The sequence below is a fragment of the Lates calcarifer genome, linkage group LG3, assembly GCF_001640805.2.
Source record: "Lates calcarifer isolate ASB-BC8 linkage group LG3, TLL_Latcal_v3, whole genome shotgun sequence".
NCBI classification, from domain to species: domain Eukaryota; kingdom Metazoa; phylum Chordata; class Actinopteri; family Centropomidae; genus Lates; species Lates calcarifer.
Genome location: NC_066835.1, coordinates 23,178,866 through 23,195,722, shown reverse-complemented (window position 1 = coordinate 23,195,722; position 16,857 = coordinate 23,178,866). Strand labels below are relative to the sequence as shown.

The 16,857-nt window shown below is 44.3% G+C and overlaps 3 protein-coding genes across 15 annotated transcripts in view; 1 reads left to right on the top strand and 2 right to left on the bottom strand.

Annotated features, from left to right (window-relative positions):
* LOC108889918 (gastrula zinc finger protein XlCGF8.2DB) overlaps positions 1-16,857 on the top strand; it is a 45,763-nt gene extending 28,906 nt beyond the window's left edge. For 4 of the 9 annotated variants that reach the window (XM_051069375.1, XM_051069367.1, XM_051069371.1 and 1 more), the window contains one exon: positions 4,396-5,152. In XM_051069375.1, coding sequence (XP_050925332.1) covers positions 4,396-4,925 — 530 coding nt within the window. In that variant the 3' untranslated portion in view covers positions 4,926-5,152. The other 5 variants (XM_051069377.1, XM_051069378.1, XM_018686620.2 and 2 more) reach the window with 5 other exon arrangements.
* LOC127142281 (oocyte zinc finger protein XlCOF7.1-like) lies at positions 6-2,837 on the bottom strand. Its single transcript, XM_051069645.1, has 2 exons — positions 2,669-2,837; positions 6-1,902 (listed from the first exon to the last, which is right to left on the bottom strand). The coding sequence occupies exons 1-2, from the start codon at positions 2,835-2,837 to the stop codon at positions 839-841; spliced, it is 1,233 nt and encodes a 410-aa protein (XP_050925602.1). The 3' UTR covers positions 6-838.
* On the bottom strand, positions 5,986-13,490 carry LOC108889895 (oocyte zinc finger protein XlCOF6.1). Of its 5 annotated transcripts, XR_007812778.1 has the most exons (3): positions 13,309-13,484; positions 9,623-11,110; positions 9,037-9,504 (listed from the first exon to the last, which is right to left on the bottom strand). XR_007812778.1 is itself a non-coding variant. In XM_051069663.1 (2 exons), exons 1-2 carry the CDS (start codon positions 13,475-13,477, stop codon positions 6,060-6,062), a joined length of 1,206 nt encoding a protein of 401 aa, XP_050925620.1. In that variant the 5' UTR covers positions 13,478-13,484; the 3' UTR covers positions 5,986-6,059. The 5 variants fall into 5 exon arrangements, 3 of the variants coding, with proteins under 3 accessions (XP_050925620.1, XP_050925629.1, XP_050925625.1); XM_051069663.1 differs by lacking the exons at positions 9,037-9,504; positions 9,623-11,110 and adding an exon at positions 5,986-7,096; XM_051069672.1 differs by lacking the exons at positions 9,037-9,504; positions 9,623-11,110; positions 13,309-13,484 and adding exons at positions 5,986-7,096; positions 7,309-7,723.

The window sequence follows — 16,857 nt, the reverse complement described above, 5'->3', positions numbered from 1 at the left end:
GTGACTGTGGAAACTTCATTATTTATTAATCAGTAATCTTGAATCAAATGTTTATTAAACAAAAGAACATTTTCATACATTGACTCTAAACACAGCAGCTCAGGAATAAACTCCACCGTGTTGACTCACTGACCCCTAGTGGTCAACAACTGTTACTGTTACCTGCTGATATCTGCTGGACTGCAGAGAAAAGAACGTTTAAAATGTAATTCAGATAATTTATCATTAGTTTGTTTGTTTGACAGCAGAGGTTCATTTACAGAATATAGTTTAATATTTAATATTCACACTAGAAAAACCTGCTATAGTTTGTTCTGTTGCCATATTTTATTTCATCTGCACAATCATGAGCTTTATTTTCAGTCTGAGTTAAACCTAAAACAGAAAAACAAAGACTGAAAGTGTGATGTTGTTTATTGAACTCATCAGTTTGGACAGAAAGAAAATATTCACAGCCTGTGTAACAGCAGTCACGACAGCCAAACCATCGACTGTGAGACCTTATACAGACAGATGTGTGTCCATCCTGATGTTGTCCAATGAATTCAATCAGGCACAGGTGGACTCCAGTCCAGTTGTAGAAGCATCTCAAGGACCACTGATAGAAGTAGGATGCATAACAAAGGGTCTGAATACTTTCTGTATCTGAGTCATTTGTTAAGACAGAAATCTCGTCACTGTGACGATCTGACTGTGACTAAATAATTATAACACCCCATTTCATATAGAGAGAATTATTAATGGTTTAAACCAGCAGAAGCTGTGACACTGACTTCAGTCCTGTTGTTAGTATCTGGTTGTCTTCATGGATCAGAGTGCTGGTTCTGGTTCTTGTCTGTCAGTTAACTGTGTCACTGAAACTGCTGCTGAGTCGTTTCTCTCTCGAGTGGATTTTCATGTGTCTCCAAACGTTTCCACTGAATCTGAAGCGTTTGTTGCAGACGCGGCAGCTGAAGGGTCGTTCTCCTGTGTGACACCTCATGTGTTCAGTTAAATGTGAGCGAAGGACAAAACTTTTCCCACAGACTGAGCAGCTGATCGGTTCCTCTCCCGAGTGGATCCTCATGTGGCTCTTTAGATAAGACTTACAGCCGAATCTCTGACCACACTCAGAGCAGCAGAAGGATTTCTTCATGTGTTGAGTTGAGCTGCTGGCTGCAGGCTCAGTCTGACTCTGATGAATCTGTGAGGACTCACCAACGCACCGATGGTCTCTGAGCTGATTTAACAAAGTGAATCTTTGGTCACAGACGCTGCAGCTGAGTCGTTTCTCTGTGTCATGAACGGTCATGTGATGTGTTAGATATCGTCCTTGTGTGAATCCTTTACCACAAACTAAACAGCTGAATGGTTTTTCTTCGGTGTGAGTTCTTATGTGAACCTTCAGATTTCCACTTTCGATAAAAGTTTTACCGCACACAGAGCACCCGAACAGTTTCTCTCCTGTGTGGTGTCTCATGTGTGTCCTCAGATTTTGTTTGGTGCCAAATCTGCAGCAAAACACTTTCATTTCAGAGTTTAAACCAGACTGAGCTTCACTGGTCTCCTGCCAATCACCATCCTTGTCCTCAGTCTGAGGCTGTAAACATGGGTCTGGACCTGGGTTCCTGTCTGGTCCTGGTCCTCCACAGTCCTCTCTGTTCTCCTCAGTCTGACTCTGATGAGGCTCTGAGGACTGAGGTTTCTCTTCATCATCTTCACTCTTCACAGGGACAGGAGTGAAGGTGAACTTGGTGATATCAGCCTCCTCCAGCCCTTGAAGCTGCTCTCCCTCCTGACTGCTCCACACTTCCTCCTGTTCCTCTTTAATGTTGGGGGGCTCTGGGTCCTCCTGGTCCAGACTGGGGCTCCACTCCTGCTGCTCAGGGGGAACCTCTTCTTTCCTCAGCAGCTGCTCAACATCTGCAGGACAGACAGACAGACATGGGATCAGTTTGTTTTCATCAGAACAGAGCAGATTTGACTTTTCTCATCTTTATCATGAACCTGATTTTATTGCAAAACACAACCTTGTTTTCTCTGGGAGACACTGTTCTTCTGTAATCAAAGCTACCCTCACGTACCTTCGTTCGTAGATTTGAATATGTTTCAATATTGGTTACCTTCCAAAGAAATAAACATCCAAAATATATCATGATAACATAAAGTTTGGTTTTCAAGCAGAGAACAAAAAAAGTAGTTTGGAAATAGTTTGATTATATATTGACAAAACGTTTTATAGACAAACGTTGTGTCCTAAAAATCACACCAATATTTAATGCATGTTTAAATTCCATTAAAAAAAACTTCATCCATGTAACTTAAGTCCTGAGTGACCATGTGTGTATAATGTTCTTTATTATTTATCTTTAGTCTTTTTACATTTTAGTTTAATGTAATAATCTATAATCTTCCATATTTTACATCTTGATGTTTACATGTTGTGTGAAAGTGCTTAATTGAATTGTATTATAATAATGGATTAATTTACCTATTCGTCTCCCTGGCAACACAAGTGACGTCACTGGTCACCAGCGTCAGTCGCAAATATTAAACAAGTTTAAAAAGAACTGAAGAGTCTTTAAACATCACACACTACAGGACTTTATCTCCAGACTGACTCAAACCACGTGACCTGGACCGGAACACGTGTGTGGATAACGAACCATGTTTCAGGGGATAGACAAACCTCTCTGTTTTATTTCAGGAGTTAAAACCACATCCAGCATTCTCCGATGGCGGCGGTTCAGCTCCTCTTCATACTCGCTGATTGTTTTCTCAAAAAGTCCGAATATCTCGTCCACAGCCGCAGTGAGCCGCTGGCTGACGAAGACCTTCAGACTCTGGAGCCTGGACATTTTCTACCGAGAGGAGAGGAGATCATGTGACTGACTGAGAGGTAAAACTGCACCAACACCAACTACTGCTTCCGGTGCGAGATTTCAAAATAAATGTTCATGACGTTTAGAGGGGGATGTCTCTTTGGTGGAACAGATTTTCTCAGGGGTCACGAGACAGAGGTGGTTTTATCTTAACTATGTGTCATTATCACGTTTTAAATGTAGCATGGATTTGGGACACAGCTTTAGTCCGCAGCTGGTACCAGAGACCCGGAGGAAAACCATGAATGAGATGGAGAGAAGAAGGAAACATGGAGCAGGAGGAGCAGTTATTAGCAGTTTATCAGGTACAGCCAGCTGAGACTGAGTCTGATCAACAGTAATGGAGGTTGTTGAGTTGTTACTGGCTGCAGTCTGTTCAGATACAGATCTGAACGTGTTGACTCGTCACGTTCAGATGCAGCGACTCTGGTTTTAATCAAGTCATTTTTCCTGCATAAACGTGAAAAATATGGACATTTTATTTTGTAGGATGAGATGACGTGAACCGGAAGTACTTTTTCCCGGGTGTTGCTGCTTGTTTTTCAGTAAAATGGCGTCTGCTCAGTGAGTTTCTCTCTCCGCTCAAACATCCAACATAACGACCGTCAACGACTCAGTGTTGTTCAGCTTTTCTCTGCACGAGCTCAGCTTCCGGTTTCCTACAAAGCTACCGAAGTTAACTTAGCATGTTAGCTGGAGGTGAGAGTGCGCGCTGGGTGTCTCAGTGAGTCAGTGACGGAGTGTGTGTGAAGGAAAAGTGTTTGTGATTGTGTGAAAATGTCTAAAGTCCACATGCTGAGAGCGTTAGTGAAGCAGAGACTCACTGCGGCTGCTGAAGAGATACTTGGGCTGTTTGAAAGAACGATAGCGGAGTACGAGGAGGAACTTTGTCGTTCAAAACAGGAGAACCAGCGACAACGCAAACTACTGGACGCTGTTTTCAACCCTCAGGTTCAGTTACACACAGCAGGTCTGTCCTCTCTGTTCTCTGAGGAAAAACATCTGCTGAGCTTTTCCATGTCAGACTGTGTGTGGTGTTTGTCAGTGAGCAGGTGAAGCCTGAGGACTGGGAGGTAGCTGATACAGTAACATGTAGTCAGAGCTGCTCAGTGCTGAATGAACCCACAGAGACAAGAAGCAGAGACAGAGCCAGAGCTGCAGCTGCTCACTGACGACCATGTTACACTTTAAAACAAGACAATAAACTGTCCTGAGGTCAAGTTTCTGTCTCTACATTTTCCTCTGTTTCCTGCAGATGTTGAGCAGCTGCTGAGGAAAGAAGAGGTTCCCCCTGAGCAGCAGGAGTGGAGCCCCAGTCTGGACCAGGAGGACCCAGAGCCCCCCCACATTAAAGAGGAACAGGAGGAAGTGTGGAGCAGTCAGGAGGGAGAGCAGCTTCAAGGGCTGGAGGAGGCTGATATCACCAAGTTCACCTTCACTCCTGTCCCTGTGAAGAGTGAAGATGATGAAGAGAAACCTCAGTCCTCAGAGAACAGAGAGGACTGTGGAGGACCAGGACCAGACAGGAACCCAGGTCCAAACCCATGTTTACAGCCTCAGACTGAGGACTCTTTGAAAAACACCAAGCTTTCTCTGAGTTATGTGGGATTTGATCCTGAGGAGAAACCGTTCAGCTGCTCTCAGTGTGGGAGAGGATTTCGTCACAAAGGACATCTGCAGATCCACATGAGATGTCACACGGGAGAGAAACCGTTCAGCTGCTCGGTCTGTGGGAAGAGATTCCCTCGCAAAGAAAACTTAGTTCGTCACATGAGGTTTCATTCTGGAGAGAAACCGTTCAGCTGCTCATTCTGTAAGAAACATTTCACGCGCAGCGACCACGCCGTGACGCACATGAGGATCCACACAGGAGAGAAACCCTTCTGCTGCTCTGTGTGCGGGAAGAGTTTTACCCATAAACTTAGTCTGAAACATCACATGGCTTTGCACACAGAGGAGCGAGTGTTCAGCTGCAGCCAGTGTCACAAAACATTCATCAGACAGTCGCATGTCAAAAGTCATAAGTGTGTTTTTGACGTGAGAAGCAGTAAAACTGCAGATTAAGGCTGTGATCTGTTACAGCCTCAGTATCCTGATCCTTCTCCTGGTTCTATAGTAAGAAAATAAAACATTTTCTCTTTAATCAGTTCTTAGATCATTTTTCTGTCGTTAAAGTGAACAAACAGAATGATCAGTGATCCTGACTTGTGTGTGTGAAGTGTTTCTGGACCTTAATCATGTGTCAGTGCAGCTGGATTAGATTCAACCTGATTAAATATTAAATGAAAGAAGCTTCTTACTTCTGATTTGCTTCATTTTGTCTTAATGTATTTTCTCTGCTCAGAAAATGAAGACTGACTGATTCTATTGAACGAGATGTTTAATTGTATTTAAACCTGGTGCTGCTGCAGCCTCAGTGTGACAGGAGCTCAACATGTTCCAGCTGTTTACTGAGCGACTGTCAATTTATTTAAGCTGGTACGGAGTCAGTGTGTGTTTTATTTTTTAGTTTCCACCAAACATTGTTCTGTCACAGCTCCGTGTTAAAGTTCACATCAGTGAAACTTTATTCCGAAGAATCACTTCTCTGTTTTGCTCTGCTGCAGATTAACAGATGTTTCCAGATGTTTATTAAATTCAGTTAAAAACATCTCGATGACTTGAACATCACTGATGAGACGAACAGCAGATCTACACAGGAAGTGTTTCAGTTCCACAGCTGTGACCTGAATCATCTTTTTTTCATTCTGTTTGGTTTTCTGCCAAAACACAGATGATCTACAGTTTAGTGTGGTACCTGAACACATCCTATATTAACCTGCTGCTCTGCCGTCAGTCTGAGTTTCTAATGTGATGAATGAGTGTTGAGGTCTGAATGACTCCGAGCTCTGTCTTTGTCTCAGTCCAGGTGATGTCACATGTGGAGTTACCTGTCTCACCTGAACCTGAGGAATCCAGTCACAACACGACGACACAGTTCCAAGATTAAAACAGGTTTTTACAGGATGAACAAACAATATACAATCAGTGGAGATTAGTTTTATGCTAAGCTAGGCTAACTGCTCACCGGCTGCAGCTCTCACACGAGATTCAGAACATTTAGAGAAAACAGGAGATCAGGACGTGTTTCTCACACATGGTTTATTGTTTTACAGATTCTCACGTTGTTCTTGCTCGACACATCTCACCTCCACAGCTTCACTTGCTACCGCTGCTCTCACCTGCACACTCGTGTCTTTTAAACTGAGACTGCCAGGTGAATCTTTTCTCACACACGCTGCAGCTGAACGGTTTCTCCCCAGTGTGAGCCGCCATGTGTCTTGTCATGTGTCCCTTCCGTGAGAATCTTTTACCACAAACTGAGCAGATGAAGGGTTTCACCCCGGTGTGTGTTCTCATGTGTTGGACCAGAGTGTGACGCTGAGTGAAGCAGCTGTTACACACTGAGCAAGAAAATGGTTTTTCTCCTGTGTGAATCCTAAAATGTGCAGCCAGATCTGAGCGCTGCCTGAAGCTCTTACTGCAGAATGAGCAACAGAAGGGTTTCTCTCCAGTGTGGACTCTCATGTGTTTATCCAAAGACCAACCGTGACTGAAGCTCGTGTTACAAACTGAACAGCTGAACGGTTTCTCTCCTGAATGACACCTGGTGTGAGCGATCAGGTGTTCTCTGCGATTGAAGCTTTTATTACAGTAGGAGCAGCTGAACGGTTTCTCTCCTGTGTGACACTTTACGTGTCGTTTCAGATTCGTCTTGTGACCGAATGTTTTCCCACAGTCAGAGCACATAAATGAATCTTTACCAGAGTGACGGACGGCAGTTTTCACAGAGTCTGAATCTGACTGAGGGTCTCTGGTCTCAGTCCAGTTGTCGTCACTGACATCTGTCTCAGAAGAGTCCTCAGTCTGAGGCTGTAAACATGGGTCTGGACCTGGGTTCCTGTCTGGTCCTGGTCCTCCACAGTCCTCTCTGTTCTCCTCAGTCTGACTCTGATGAGGCTCTGAGGACTGAGGTTTCTCTTCATCATCTTCACTCTTCACAGGGACAGGAGTGAAGGTGAACTTGGTGATATCAGCCTCCTCCAGCCCTTGAAGCTGCTCTCCCTCCTGACTGCTCCACACTTCCTCCTGTTCCTCTTTAATGTGGGGGGGCTCTGGGTCCTCCTGGTCCAGACTGGGGCTCCACTCCTGCTGCTCAGGGGGAACCTCTTCTTTCCTCAGCAGCTGCTCAACATCTGCAGGACAGAGACAGAGACAGGCTCATTATAGGAGTTGGTTTCAGCAGTGAAAACACTCATAACTGATATAACAACAGTTCTTTGATTAATTTCATTATCTGAGCTGAAAAACAATAGAAACCGTGTGGAGGTGAGGTTATTAGTAACTGATATTTCAGAAACGTTAAAATGGCTGACAGCCGATTGACACACTGAACTCCAGCGGTTACCGTAAAGTTGAGAATATGGCCGCTCTGCTGTTGGTTTCCCCGCAGTGAGTCTCTGCTTCACCAACGCTCTGTGGACTTTAGACATTTGAACACAATCACAAACACTTTTCCTTCACACACACTCCGTCACTGACTCACTGAGACTCCCAGCGAGCACTCTCACCGGCCGCTCCGTCCAACTAACATGCTAACATGCTAAGCTAACTTCGGTAGCTTTGTAGGAAACCGGAAGCTGGGCTCATTCAGAGAAAAGCTGAACAACACAGAGTCCGTTCAGACTCTCAGAGACTCTGACGGTTCACTCATCCTGTTTGTCAGAGACACAGAAAAGAGCGGATACCGTGTTGATGTTCGGACCGGGCGACATTTTGCTAACACCGCCGCAGGAAGAGTACTTCCGGGTCACGTTTGTTGCTTCAAAATAAGAAGCAGTGGCGATGCGGAAACTACAAAACCAGGAAAATAAAATATCATTCATTGAGTTTCAGTTTGACCCTTAACTTTAAACTTGTTAAAACGTTGTTAATGTTCTGACAGAAAAATAAACAGCCCCTTTACTTCTGTCTTTAATAACATCTTCAGCCGACTGCGTCTGAAGATGTTATTTAGTTTAAATGTTAAAATGACTGAACAGTTTGAACCTCAGTCACATGTGGAGACCCGCACCTGCAGAGCTCAGTAGATGCTTCAGCAAACATTAATACATGAGAACAGAGACGGTGAAGTGAGTGAAACTAACTGTGGTTTATTGTAAATGAAACAGATGAATGAATGAATCGTATTAATCTTTATTTAAACATCATCTAAGACTTGACATGACCGGCAGCTGGACATCCTGGTCTCTGTGCCGACAGTCTGACCTGTGGACACATGGGAAACAAAAAATCCTCCGGATTCTCACAGTGCTGAAAGTTCATTACTTTTATTTTTCAGCTTGAATTTCCTCCATCATCAGATGTTGAGACGCTGTGATGTTTGTGTGGATTCACACAGAAATCATCAGAGTGAGTTAACGTTACAGGAGAGAACAGGACTGTGGTTTAATAGAAGACCTGGACCCACTGGACTAAACTCTTCTACTCACATAAACACCTGCAGAGCTGACGACTGCTGCTGATTCAAAACCTCAGAATTGTTTCCACAAAACAACAAAGATTTAGTTTTATTTCAGGATTTTTCTGTTTTTATTTTGGTCCACACTCCAGACCAGGAGGTAGCAGTAACGCACCAATTTGATGTTTGCCAACTGCTAATAAACATCAGAGGAGAAGAAGATACCGGAAGTGATCAGATGTGAACTGACAGTAGCAGATTCCATCCAACATAATGACCGTCAGAGTCTCTGAGAGTCTGAACCGGACTCTGTGTTGTTCAGCTTTTCTCTGAATGAGCTCGGCTTCCGGTTTCCTACAAAGCTACCGAATTTAGCTTAGCATGTTAGCATGTTAGCTGGAGACGGAGCGGCCGGTGAGAGTGAGCGCTGGGTGTCTTAGTGAGTCAGTGACAGAGTGTGTGTGAAGGAAAAGTGTTTGTGATTGTGTGAAACATATCTGCTGAGCTTTTCCATGTCACACTGTGTGTGGTGTTTGTCATTGAGCAGGTGAAGCCTGAGGACTGGAAGGTAGCTGAGTGTCTGTGTTTGGTCTGAGGATGTTCAGACGTGAGAAGTTTTTATTCACATTCTGTTAATTTCTGTATGTGAAGAGATTTAACCTCTGACACGTTCGATGAATCTCACACCAGTTTATTAGATTCATAAACAACAAAACACCTGAAGATTATTCAATATAAAACTGTGATTTTTATTTCATTATCTTCATACAGATCCAGTAATTGTTCATTCATCTCTAATAACAAAGCTACCTTCTATCAAACCATCACAGCAGTTACTGTTCCATGTTCGGTGCGGCAATATGGTGCAGGTGACCTTTCACCTTGCTGTGAGGGAGCTCATCATCACGTTGTCATCAGGCCACAGTCCTCTCTCAGAACAGTCTGACCGTGGGGACAAATTCACGATGCACAACCTCACAAACGTCAAAGAAACCGATGGACCTGCTCCTGACCTGACGCTCCACTTCAGTCTGTCTGGTCTCTGGGTTGAAGCCATAGACTCGGTGCTCCTCATCGATGATGATCCTCGACAGGAAGTTTCGGTCGTCTTGGGCCTGTTGATGCAGATCCTCCCAGACTGCTCTGTGGTGAAATCACAGACGTTCACTTGCAGGTGGTCAGGAAACATCTGTAACTCAGGTCCAGATGTTGATCAAGTGACGTAACGCTGAATATCAGGATTCATAAACTCTGGATTCACCTCGTCTGATCGTTCTTCTCTGCGACTGGACTGAAACATCATCACAACACTAAGAACTGAACCAACTCCCTCATCATCGTTCATCATCAGGCTGAAGGTCTGACTCACAGCAGTAAGGTCATTAACTCCCGGTACGTCTGTCAACGTGAGAAACATTTACAGGATTTATTTTTTGTCTAAAACATTTGGGCTGGTAAATAATTTGTTTCATGGTTCATGTCCACGTACACTGGTTTGACTGATCTGAGCTCTGAGAAACCAGGTTTTAAAAGTTTAAAAGTCAGTTTAAACACATTCAAACACAGAGACTTGAAAGAGAAAAGGAAAACACTGCAGCCAAAGGGAACTGTAACTGTGTCTATATACAAACTCATCAGAGACTGATGTTGCTTCAGAAAACGTTCAGAGTTTCTCATCCTGTCTTCAGTCATGAATCCACTCAGACAGAAAACACCATGTTCAGTTTATTTACAGGTGAAGCAGCAGCTGTGCAGCTTCAGTTGCTGCTGCTGCTCTCACCCACACACTTGTGGCTTTTGACCTGAGACTGCCACGTGAAGCGTTTGTCACAGACGCTGCAGCTGAACTGTTTCTGTCCCGTGTGCACCGAGAAGTGGTACGTCAGATTTGCCTTTTGAGAGAAACTTTTGTCACACACGGGGCAGCTGTACGGTTTCTCTCCTGTGTGGACCGTCATGTGTTTTTTCAGACCTCCCTTTTGTGTGAAGCTTTTCTCGCAGTATAAGCAGCTGAATGGTTTCTCCCCAGTATGGATCCTCATGTGGTTTACCAAAGCGCTGCGCACAGCGAAACTTGTGTCACAAAATGAGCAGCTGAAAGGTTTTTCTCCTGAGTGACATCTCATGTGACGGATTAAATTTGGCCTCTGGGAAAATCTTTTACCACAAACTGAGCAGCTGTATGGTTTCTCTCCTGTGTGATACCTCATGTGTCGCCGCAGACTGTCCTTACGACCAAACTTTCTACCACATTCACAGCAGATAAATAACTTCTTGGCAGCGTCACTCACAGGGACGTTAGAGAGAAACCTTGGCTGAGGTCCCATGGTTTCCTTACACTCATCATCGCTAATCTCAGTCTCAGGTTCAGAGCAGTTTGAAGCCTTGTCTTCACTAAATGGTTGTAAATAACTGTCTGGACCCGAGTTCCTGTCTGGTTCTGGTCCTCCACCGTCCTCTCCATCAGCCTCTGTTTCCACCTGTCCAGTTGAGCTGCTGGCTGGAGGCTCAGTCTGGTTATGATGAGGTCTCTCCTCCTCATCCTCACTCTTCACAGGAACAGGGCATGATGGGAACTGAACAATGTTGGACTCCTCCAGCCTTTGAAGCTGCTCTCCCTCCTGACTGCTCCACACTTCCTCCTGTTCCTCTTTAATGTGGGGGGGCTCTGGGTCCTCCTGGTCCAGACTGGGGCTCCACTCCTGCTGCTCAGGAAGAACCTCTTCTTTCCTCAGCAGCTGCTCAACATCTGCAGGTCAGAGACAGAGACACAGATTGTGGAAAACTACGAGTGTAAATCAGCTGAAGTTAGACATATCAGTGATGTGCCAAGGAAACTGGATTCCCCAGATATAAACCTGTTAAAGGAGACAGTGGCTGTGCTCACACTAACTGTTGTTATGTTTGTGGTTTGGATTAGTGGAGTGAAGCTAAAACAACCTGTGGGAAACATGTGAAGTGAGCAGGTCACAGTGTGATAGGCTGTGTAATCAGCTGTTACATCCCCGTTACTGATACGTAACAGGAAGAGGGTTCATCAATCATAATGACCTGTTTGTTTTTTTTAACAAACGTCAGTGTGTCATCTGCATAAAGACTGATGTTATGTTTCCTGATAGTTTAGTAAACTGATTTAATGTCCTATGTAAATAAATCTAACATGCACAGAGAAAAGTAAGAAAACATGTTTTTGTACTTTAGGTAAAGTCAACCTTTTATCTTCAGACAGAGTCTGAACATGTCTGCATGCAGCTGTTATGACGTCTGTGGTGAAGTCCAGTCTTTTATTGTCAGAGATCAGCTGTTTCTTACTGAGGTCACAGTCAGTGGTGCTTTTATTGCAGTTTCTAATATTCACACATTTTCAACAATGTGAACACAGATATTCTGTGAATGATGGGGATGTAAATTCTAAGCAATTTACTTAATTGATAATCAACCATGTTGATAATAATCAGTTAATCATTAATAAGTTCTGCAGTTTTCCTTTTCCACAGTAAAACTGTTTGAAACCTGTGACCTGGTGTGAAATCAGGTGTTTAAAGAAGAGATGAAGTAAAAACCAAATGATTTAAATTAAAAGATGAAATAATGACGTAATTTAAAATTTCTACATGATTAACATCAGTGCAGCAGCTGGAAACACCAGCTCAGGTGGGACAGGTGTTATCAACAGGTGGTCTGATGGTCTGTTGAACCAGCAGATTAAAACATGAGTTTACCCAAAGTACTGAAACATATTTCCACACTTTGCTCTTGATATTTAACCCTTGGTTTTGTCATTTGTATTTACGTCTGATTTATTTAGAAACAAGCGACAGATGTTCCAGCTGATGTGCTCCTGTCTGAAATCAGGCCCTTTGGTTGATGATTCACAGTGAAACACGGCAGCAACGTACTTATAGTCAGCAGCGCCATCTGCAGGTGAGGAGGGAAACATTCACTGAGCTGAACTCAACAAGAAGCTTTTAATTTGAAATTCAAGGAGTGAATTCAGGAAATCAGCATTCACTGACACTGTAACACGATGGAGAACGTCTGACCTTTGACCTCTGAGTAACAAACACACTGAGGGTTTGATCCAGAAGCAGATCCATGTATTTAATCAATAATCAGTTCATCATCGTTATCATGGAGCCTGATCAGAGCAGGTGGATCAGTCAGTGTTTACAGTCAGAGAACATGTTGGTGCTGCTGCTTTATTCATCAGAGCTGTTTAAAGATGGTGTGTGTGAGGTGATGGTGCAGCCCTCGGTCTGAGAGATGATTCCAGCCACGAGGAGGTTTATTTAGCTTGTTTGTGCTCTTTGTGCTGTGGTGGAACCAAGCTGTTAAATGATCAGATACTGGTCACTGCAGAGCAGCTGGTGTCAGGCAGGTGAACTGAAGTTAATGTGTCCAAACAAAAGAACTTACTATACAAATAAAACCAAGAGGAACCAGCGACGTCCTCCCTGACACCTCTACCATCGACCAGACTGTGACCTCACACAGGAAGCTGGTCAAAAGTATCTGATCATGTGACCAGCAAGTTACAGAAACAACTCTGATGAATCTGACAGAGATGAACGCAGGAGGATGTGTGTGTGAGTGATTCTCAGGTGTCCCTAATGAAATGGACACTGAGTGTAACTGATGAGGTGAATCGTGTTCAGATACAGAGACACGGGCCTGAGCTTTAACCTCTGTAATAACCTGATAATTCAGTTATTGATTCCTGACATTAATCGATTATCTAGAAGTTACACATCAATGATCAATAATAAATACCATCAGTCCAGAGTTAGTCAGTCTCTGCTCGTGTCTCCTCGGCCTGTCTGTGAAGCTGCAGGAGCTAGCTGCGGCTAACAGCTAACCTTAGCTAAGGTTAGCTTAGCAGTGAAATGAACGGAACAGCGGACGTGTTTCCAGCAGGAGACAGACAGACAGACAGACAGACAGACAGACCTCTCTGTTTTATTTCAGGAGTTAAAACCACATCCAGCATTCTCCGATGGCGGCGATTCAGCTCCTCTTCATACTCGCTGATTGTTTTCTCAAAAAGTCCGAATATCTCGTCCACAGCCGCAGTGAGCCGCTGGCTGACGAAGACCTTCAGACTCTGGAGCCTGGACATTTTCTACTCTCAGGTAACAAACTCTCACAGATCCTGTCGCTTCTATCGTTGATTTAACTGAAAAACCTGAGGTTTCTTCAAAATGCAACGAGATACAATGGATAACTTCCGGGTCACGTTTCAAAATAAAAGTCCCATCGATGACAGATTTTCACCACTAAAAACAGAGAAGTTAGAGCAGTGTGTGAAATGACCTCTGATATTTACAGCAGACTCTGAAATCCACGAATATGATGAAACATGTGATAATTAAACAGATGAACAGATAAACAGATACATAATCATCTGTTTATCTGTTTATTCATCTGTTTATTCAAACAGATAAATAAACAGATAAACAGATGAATGTGGCAGAAAGTGGACAAGACAGTTACAGTTTAGATTTTTCTGAAACGATCTCACAGAATAACTCATCTCTGAGTAAAATATCAGGATTTTCTTCCCTGTCACTTCCATCAGAAACACATTCACACAGTAATTAGTTACGCAGTTTATATTAAAGATAAAAACCTGCCCGTTTCCAGCTGCTCTGAAAGATCTGAGTCTTATTCTAATTTTTTATTTGCTCTGATAAACGCTGAGCTGCAGGTTTAAACCTCTGATGGAGAGCTATTCACATGTGACCTCATTGTTATTGTTGCAGTTTACATGGTGTTGTGCCAAATACCAATCAAAGGCACATTTATAAGATTCACTTTAAAAACTGTTAGAATTGATGTATTTCTCCTTCATGTTTTTAAACGGATTATTGATCACCCCTCTGATGTCAGTTTACCGCTGCTCTGACCGCCACACTTGTGTTTCTTGAGTTGTTTTCGCCAGCTGAATCTCTGTTCACACACGCTGCAGCTGAACGGTTTCTCTCCCGTGTGAACGACCATATGTTGTCCCACATTTCCTCGGTCTGAACCGTCTGCCACAGACCGGGCAGCTGAATGGTTTCTCTCCCGTGTGACATCTTGTGTGTCTGAGCAGAGAGTCTTTGTAGCCAAACGTTTTCCCGCAGCAAGAGCAGGGAAACTGTTTCTTTGTGTTACTCCCTCTGTTGCTGATAGAATTGACGGTCGACTGAAGTTTTGTTGGACGAAGCTGCGAGGACTCACCAACACACTGATGGAGTCTGAGCTGATCTTATCACAGATGCCGGCCTCAGATCTGCCTCCAGCAGCCTCCGTTGCCGGTTCAGCTCCTCCTCGTATTCCGCGATGCTTCTCTCGAACAGGCCGAGGATGTCCTCCGCGGCCGCGGTCAGCCGCCGCATCACCGCCGCTCTTAGACTCTGGATCTTGGACATTTTCAGTTTGGCCGTCTGCTCCTCCTCAGGCCGCTCCTCCCGCTCCGTCAGACGGCAGCAGCCCCTCCTCCCCCCGTTGCTTTTTAAAACCCATTCACCTTCATCTCAGATCTGTTGGTCTGAAAGTACAACTACACACTCTGACTGTACTCCATTACAAGTACAAGTATCAGAGTATAAGAAATGATGAATACCATCATCAGTCTGACAGTTAACAAATAAAGAAAAATAATAAATAACAGAATTCAAATGAAAATTGAAATGAATGAAAAACTAAATAAATATTCCAGTGAAGTACAAGTACCTCAACCACCTGTATCTGAGTAAATGTACTTAGTTACTCTCCCTCATTGTTTATCTTCATCACATTAATGTGGATCAATTCTCCTTCTTCTTATGATGATGATGATGATGATCCACATTTAAGACCACAGGGATGGAGCTCAGAGACGGAGCTGCCAGTGAGAGTGAGCGCTGGGAGTCTCAGTGAGTCAGTGACGGAGTGTGTGAAGGAAAAGTGTTTGTGATTGTGTGAAAATGTCTAAAGTCCACATGCTGAGAGCGTTGGTGAAGCAGAGACTCACTGCGGCTGCTGAAGAGATATTTGGGCTGTTTGAAAGAACGATAGCGGAGTACGAGGAGGAACTTTGTCGTTCAAAACAGGAGAACCAGCGACAACGCAAACTACTGGACGCTGTTTTCAACCCTCAGGTTCAGTTACACACAGCAGGTCTGTCCTCTCTGTTCTCTGAGGAAAAACATCTGCTGAGCTTTTCCATGTCAGACTGTGTGTGGTGTTTGTCAGTGAGCAGGTGAAGCCTGAGGACTGGGAGGTAGCTGATACAGTAACATGTAGTCAGAGCTGCTCAGTGCTGAATGAACCCACAGAGACAAGAAGCAGAGACAGAGCCAGAGCTGCAGCTGCTCACTGACGACCATGTTACACTTTAAAACAAGACAATAAACTGTCCTGAGGTCAAGTTTCTGTCTCTACATTTTCCTCTGTTTCCTGCAGATGTTGAGCAGCTGCTGAGGAAAGAAGAGGTTCCCCCTGAGCAGCAGGAGTGGAGCCCCAGTCTGGACCAGGAGGACCCAGAGCCCCCCCACATTAAAGAGGAACAGGAGGAAGTGTGGAGCAGTCAGGAGGGAGAGCAGCTTCAAGGGCTGGAGGAGGCTGATATCACCAAGTTCACCTTCACTCCTGTCCCTGTGAAGAGTGAAGATGATGAAGAGAAACCTCAGTCCTCAGAGAACAGAGAGGACTGTGGAGGACCAGGACCAGACAGGAACCCAGGTCCAAACCCATGTTTACAGCCTCAGACTGAGGACTCTTCTGAGACAGATGTCAGTGATGACGACAGGACTGAGACCAGAGACCCTTCAGGAGAAACCACTCAGCTTCTCTGACTGTGGTAAAACATTCAGCTACAGTTACTTTCTGAAGAGAAACCGTTCGGCTGCTCCGTCTATCGTGTGTGTGTGTTGGTGAGACCTCAGAGCTTCAGACTGAGCCACAGGTCAGTCACATGGGCTGAGTGCAGCTCAGTCATTGGACGCTGTGATGACATCATCCTGCTGCTGATCCTGTCGGGTTAAAGTTTACACATGAGAAGAACTGTTCTGTGGTCAGTTTGTGGAGGAGGTTTAGTTCATGCTGCTGAAGGAGAGAGAGTCTGAGCTTCAGTTTGACTCAGACTCTTTATTTCACTCAACAAAAAAACGTTCAGTTTAAAATATTCTTTCTCCTGAACTGAATAAAAACACTGATGTAAACAGTGCAAGTGAAAAGTGTAAACATGAGTTGAACCCAGCAGCCATGTTGTTTCTGACCCGTTCTCTAACGACAGGACTCAGATTCTCTGCTCGACTGTGTGTGTGTCTGTGTGTGTGTGTAATTAATGCGTCTTATCTCTGGGCGCTCTGAGCTAAATGCCATCCTGTCTCTGATACTCGTGGATAATTTCCGTGCGTCTGATCGACGCAGGAATTAAAGGTTCCCTGGACGCCGCTGCAGCTCGTCTCTGATTGGACGATGGCTCTGAGTGCAGCTGGAGGTCTGTGATCCTCTGCTGGGAGAGAGGAATAA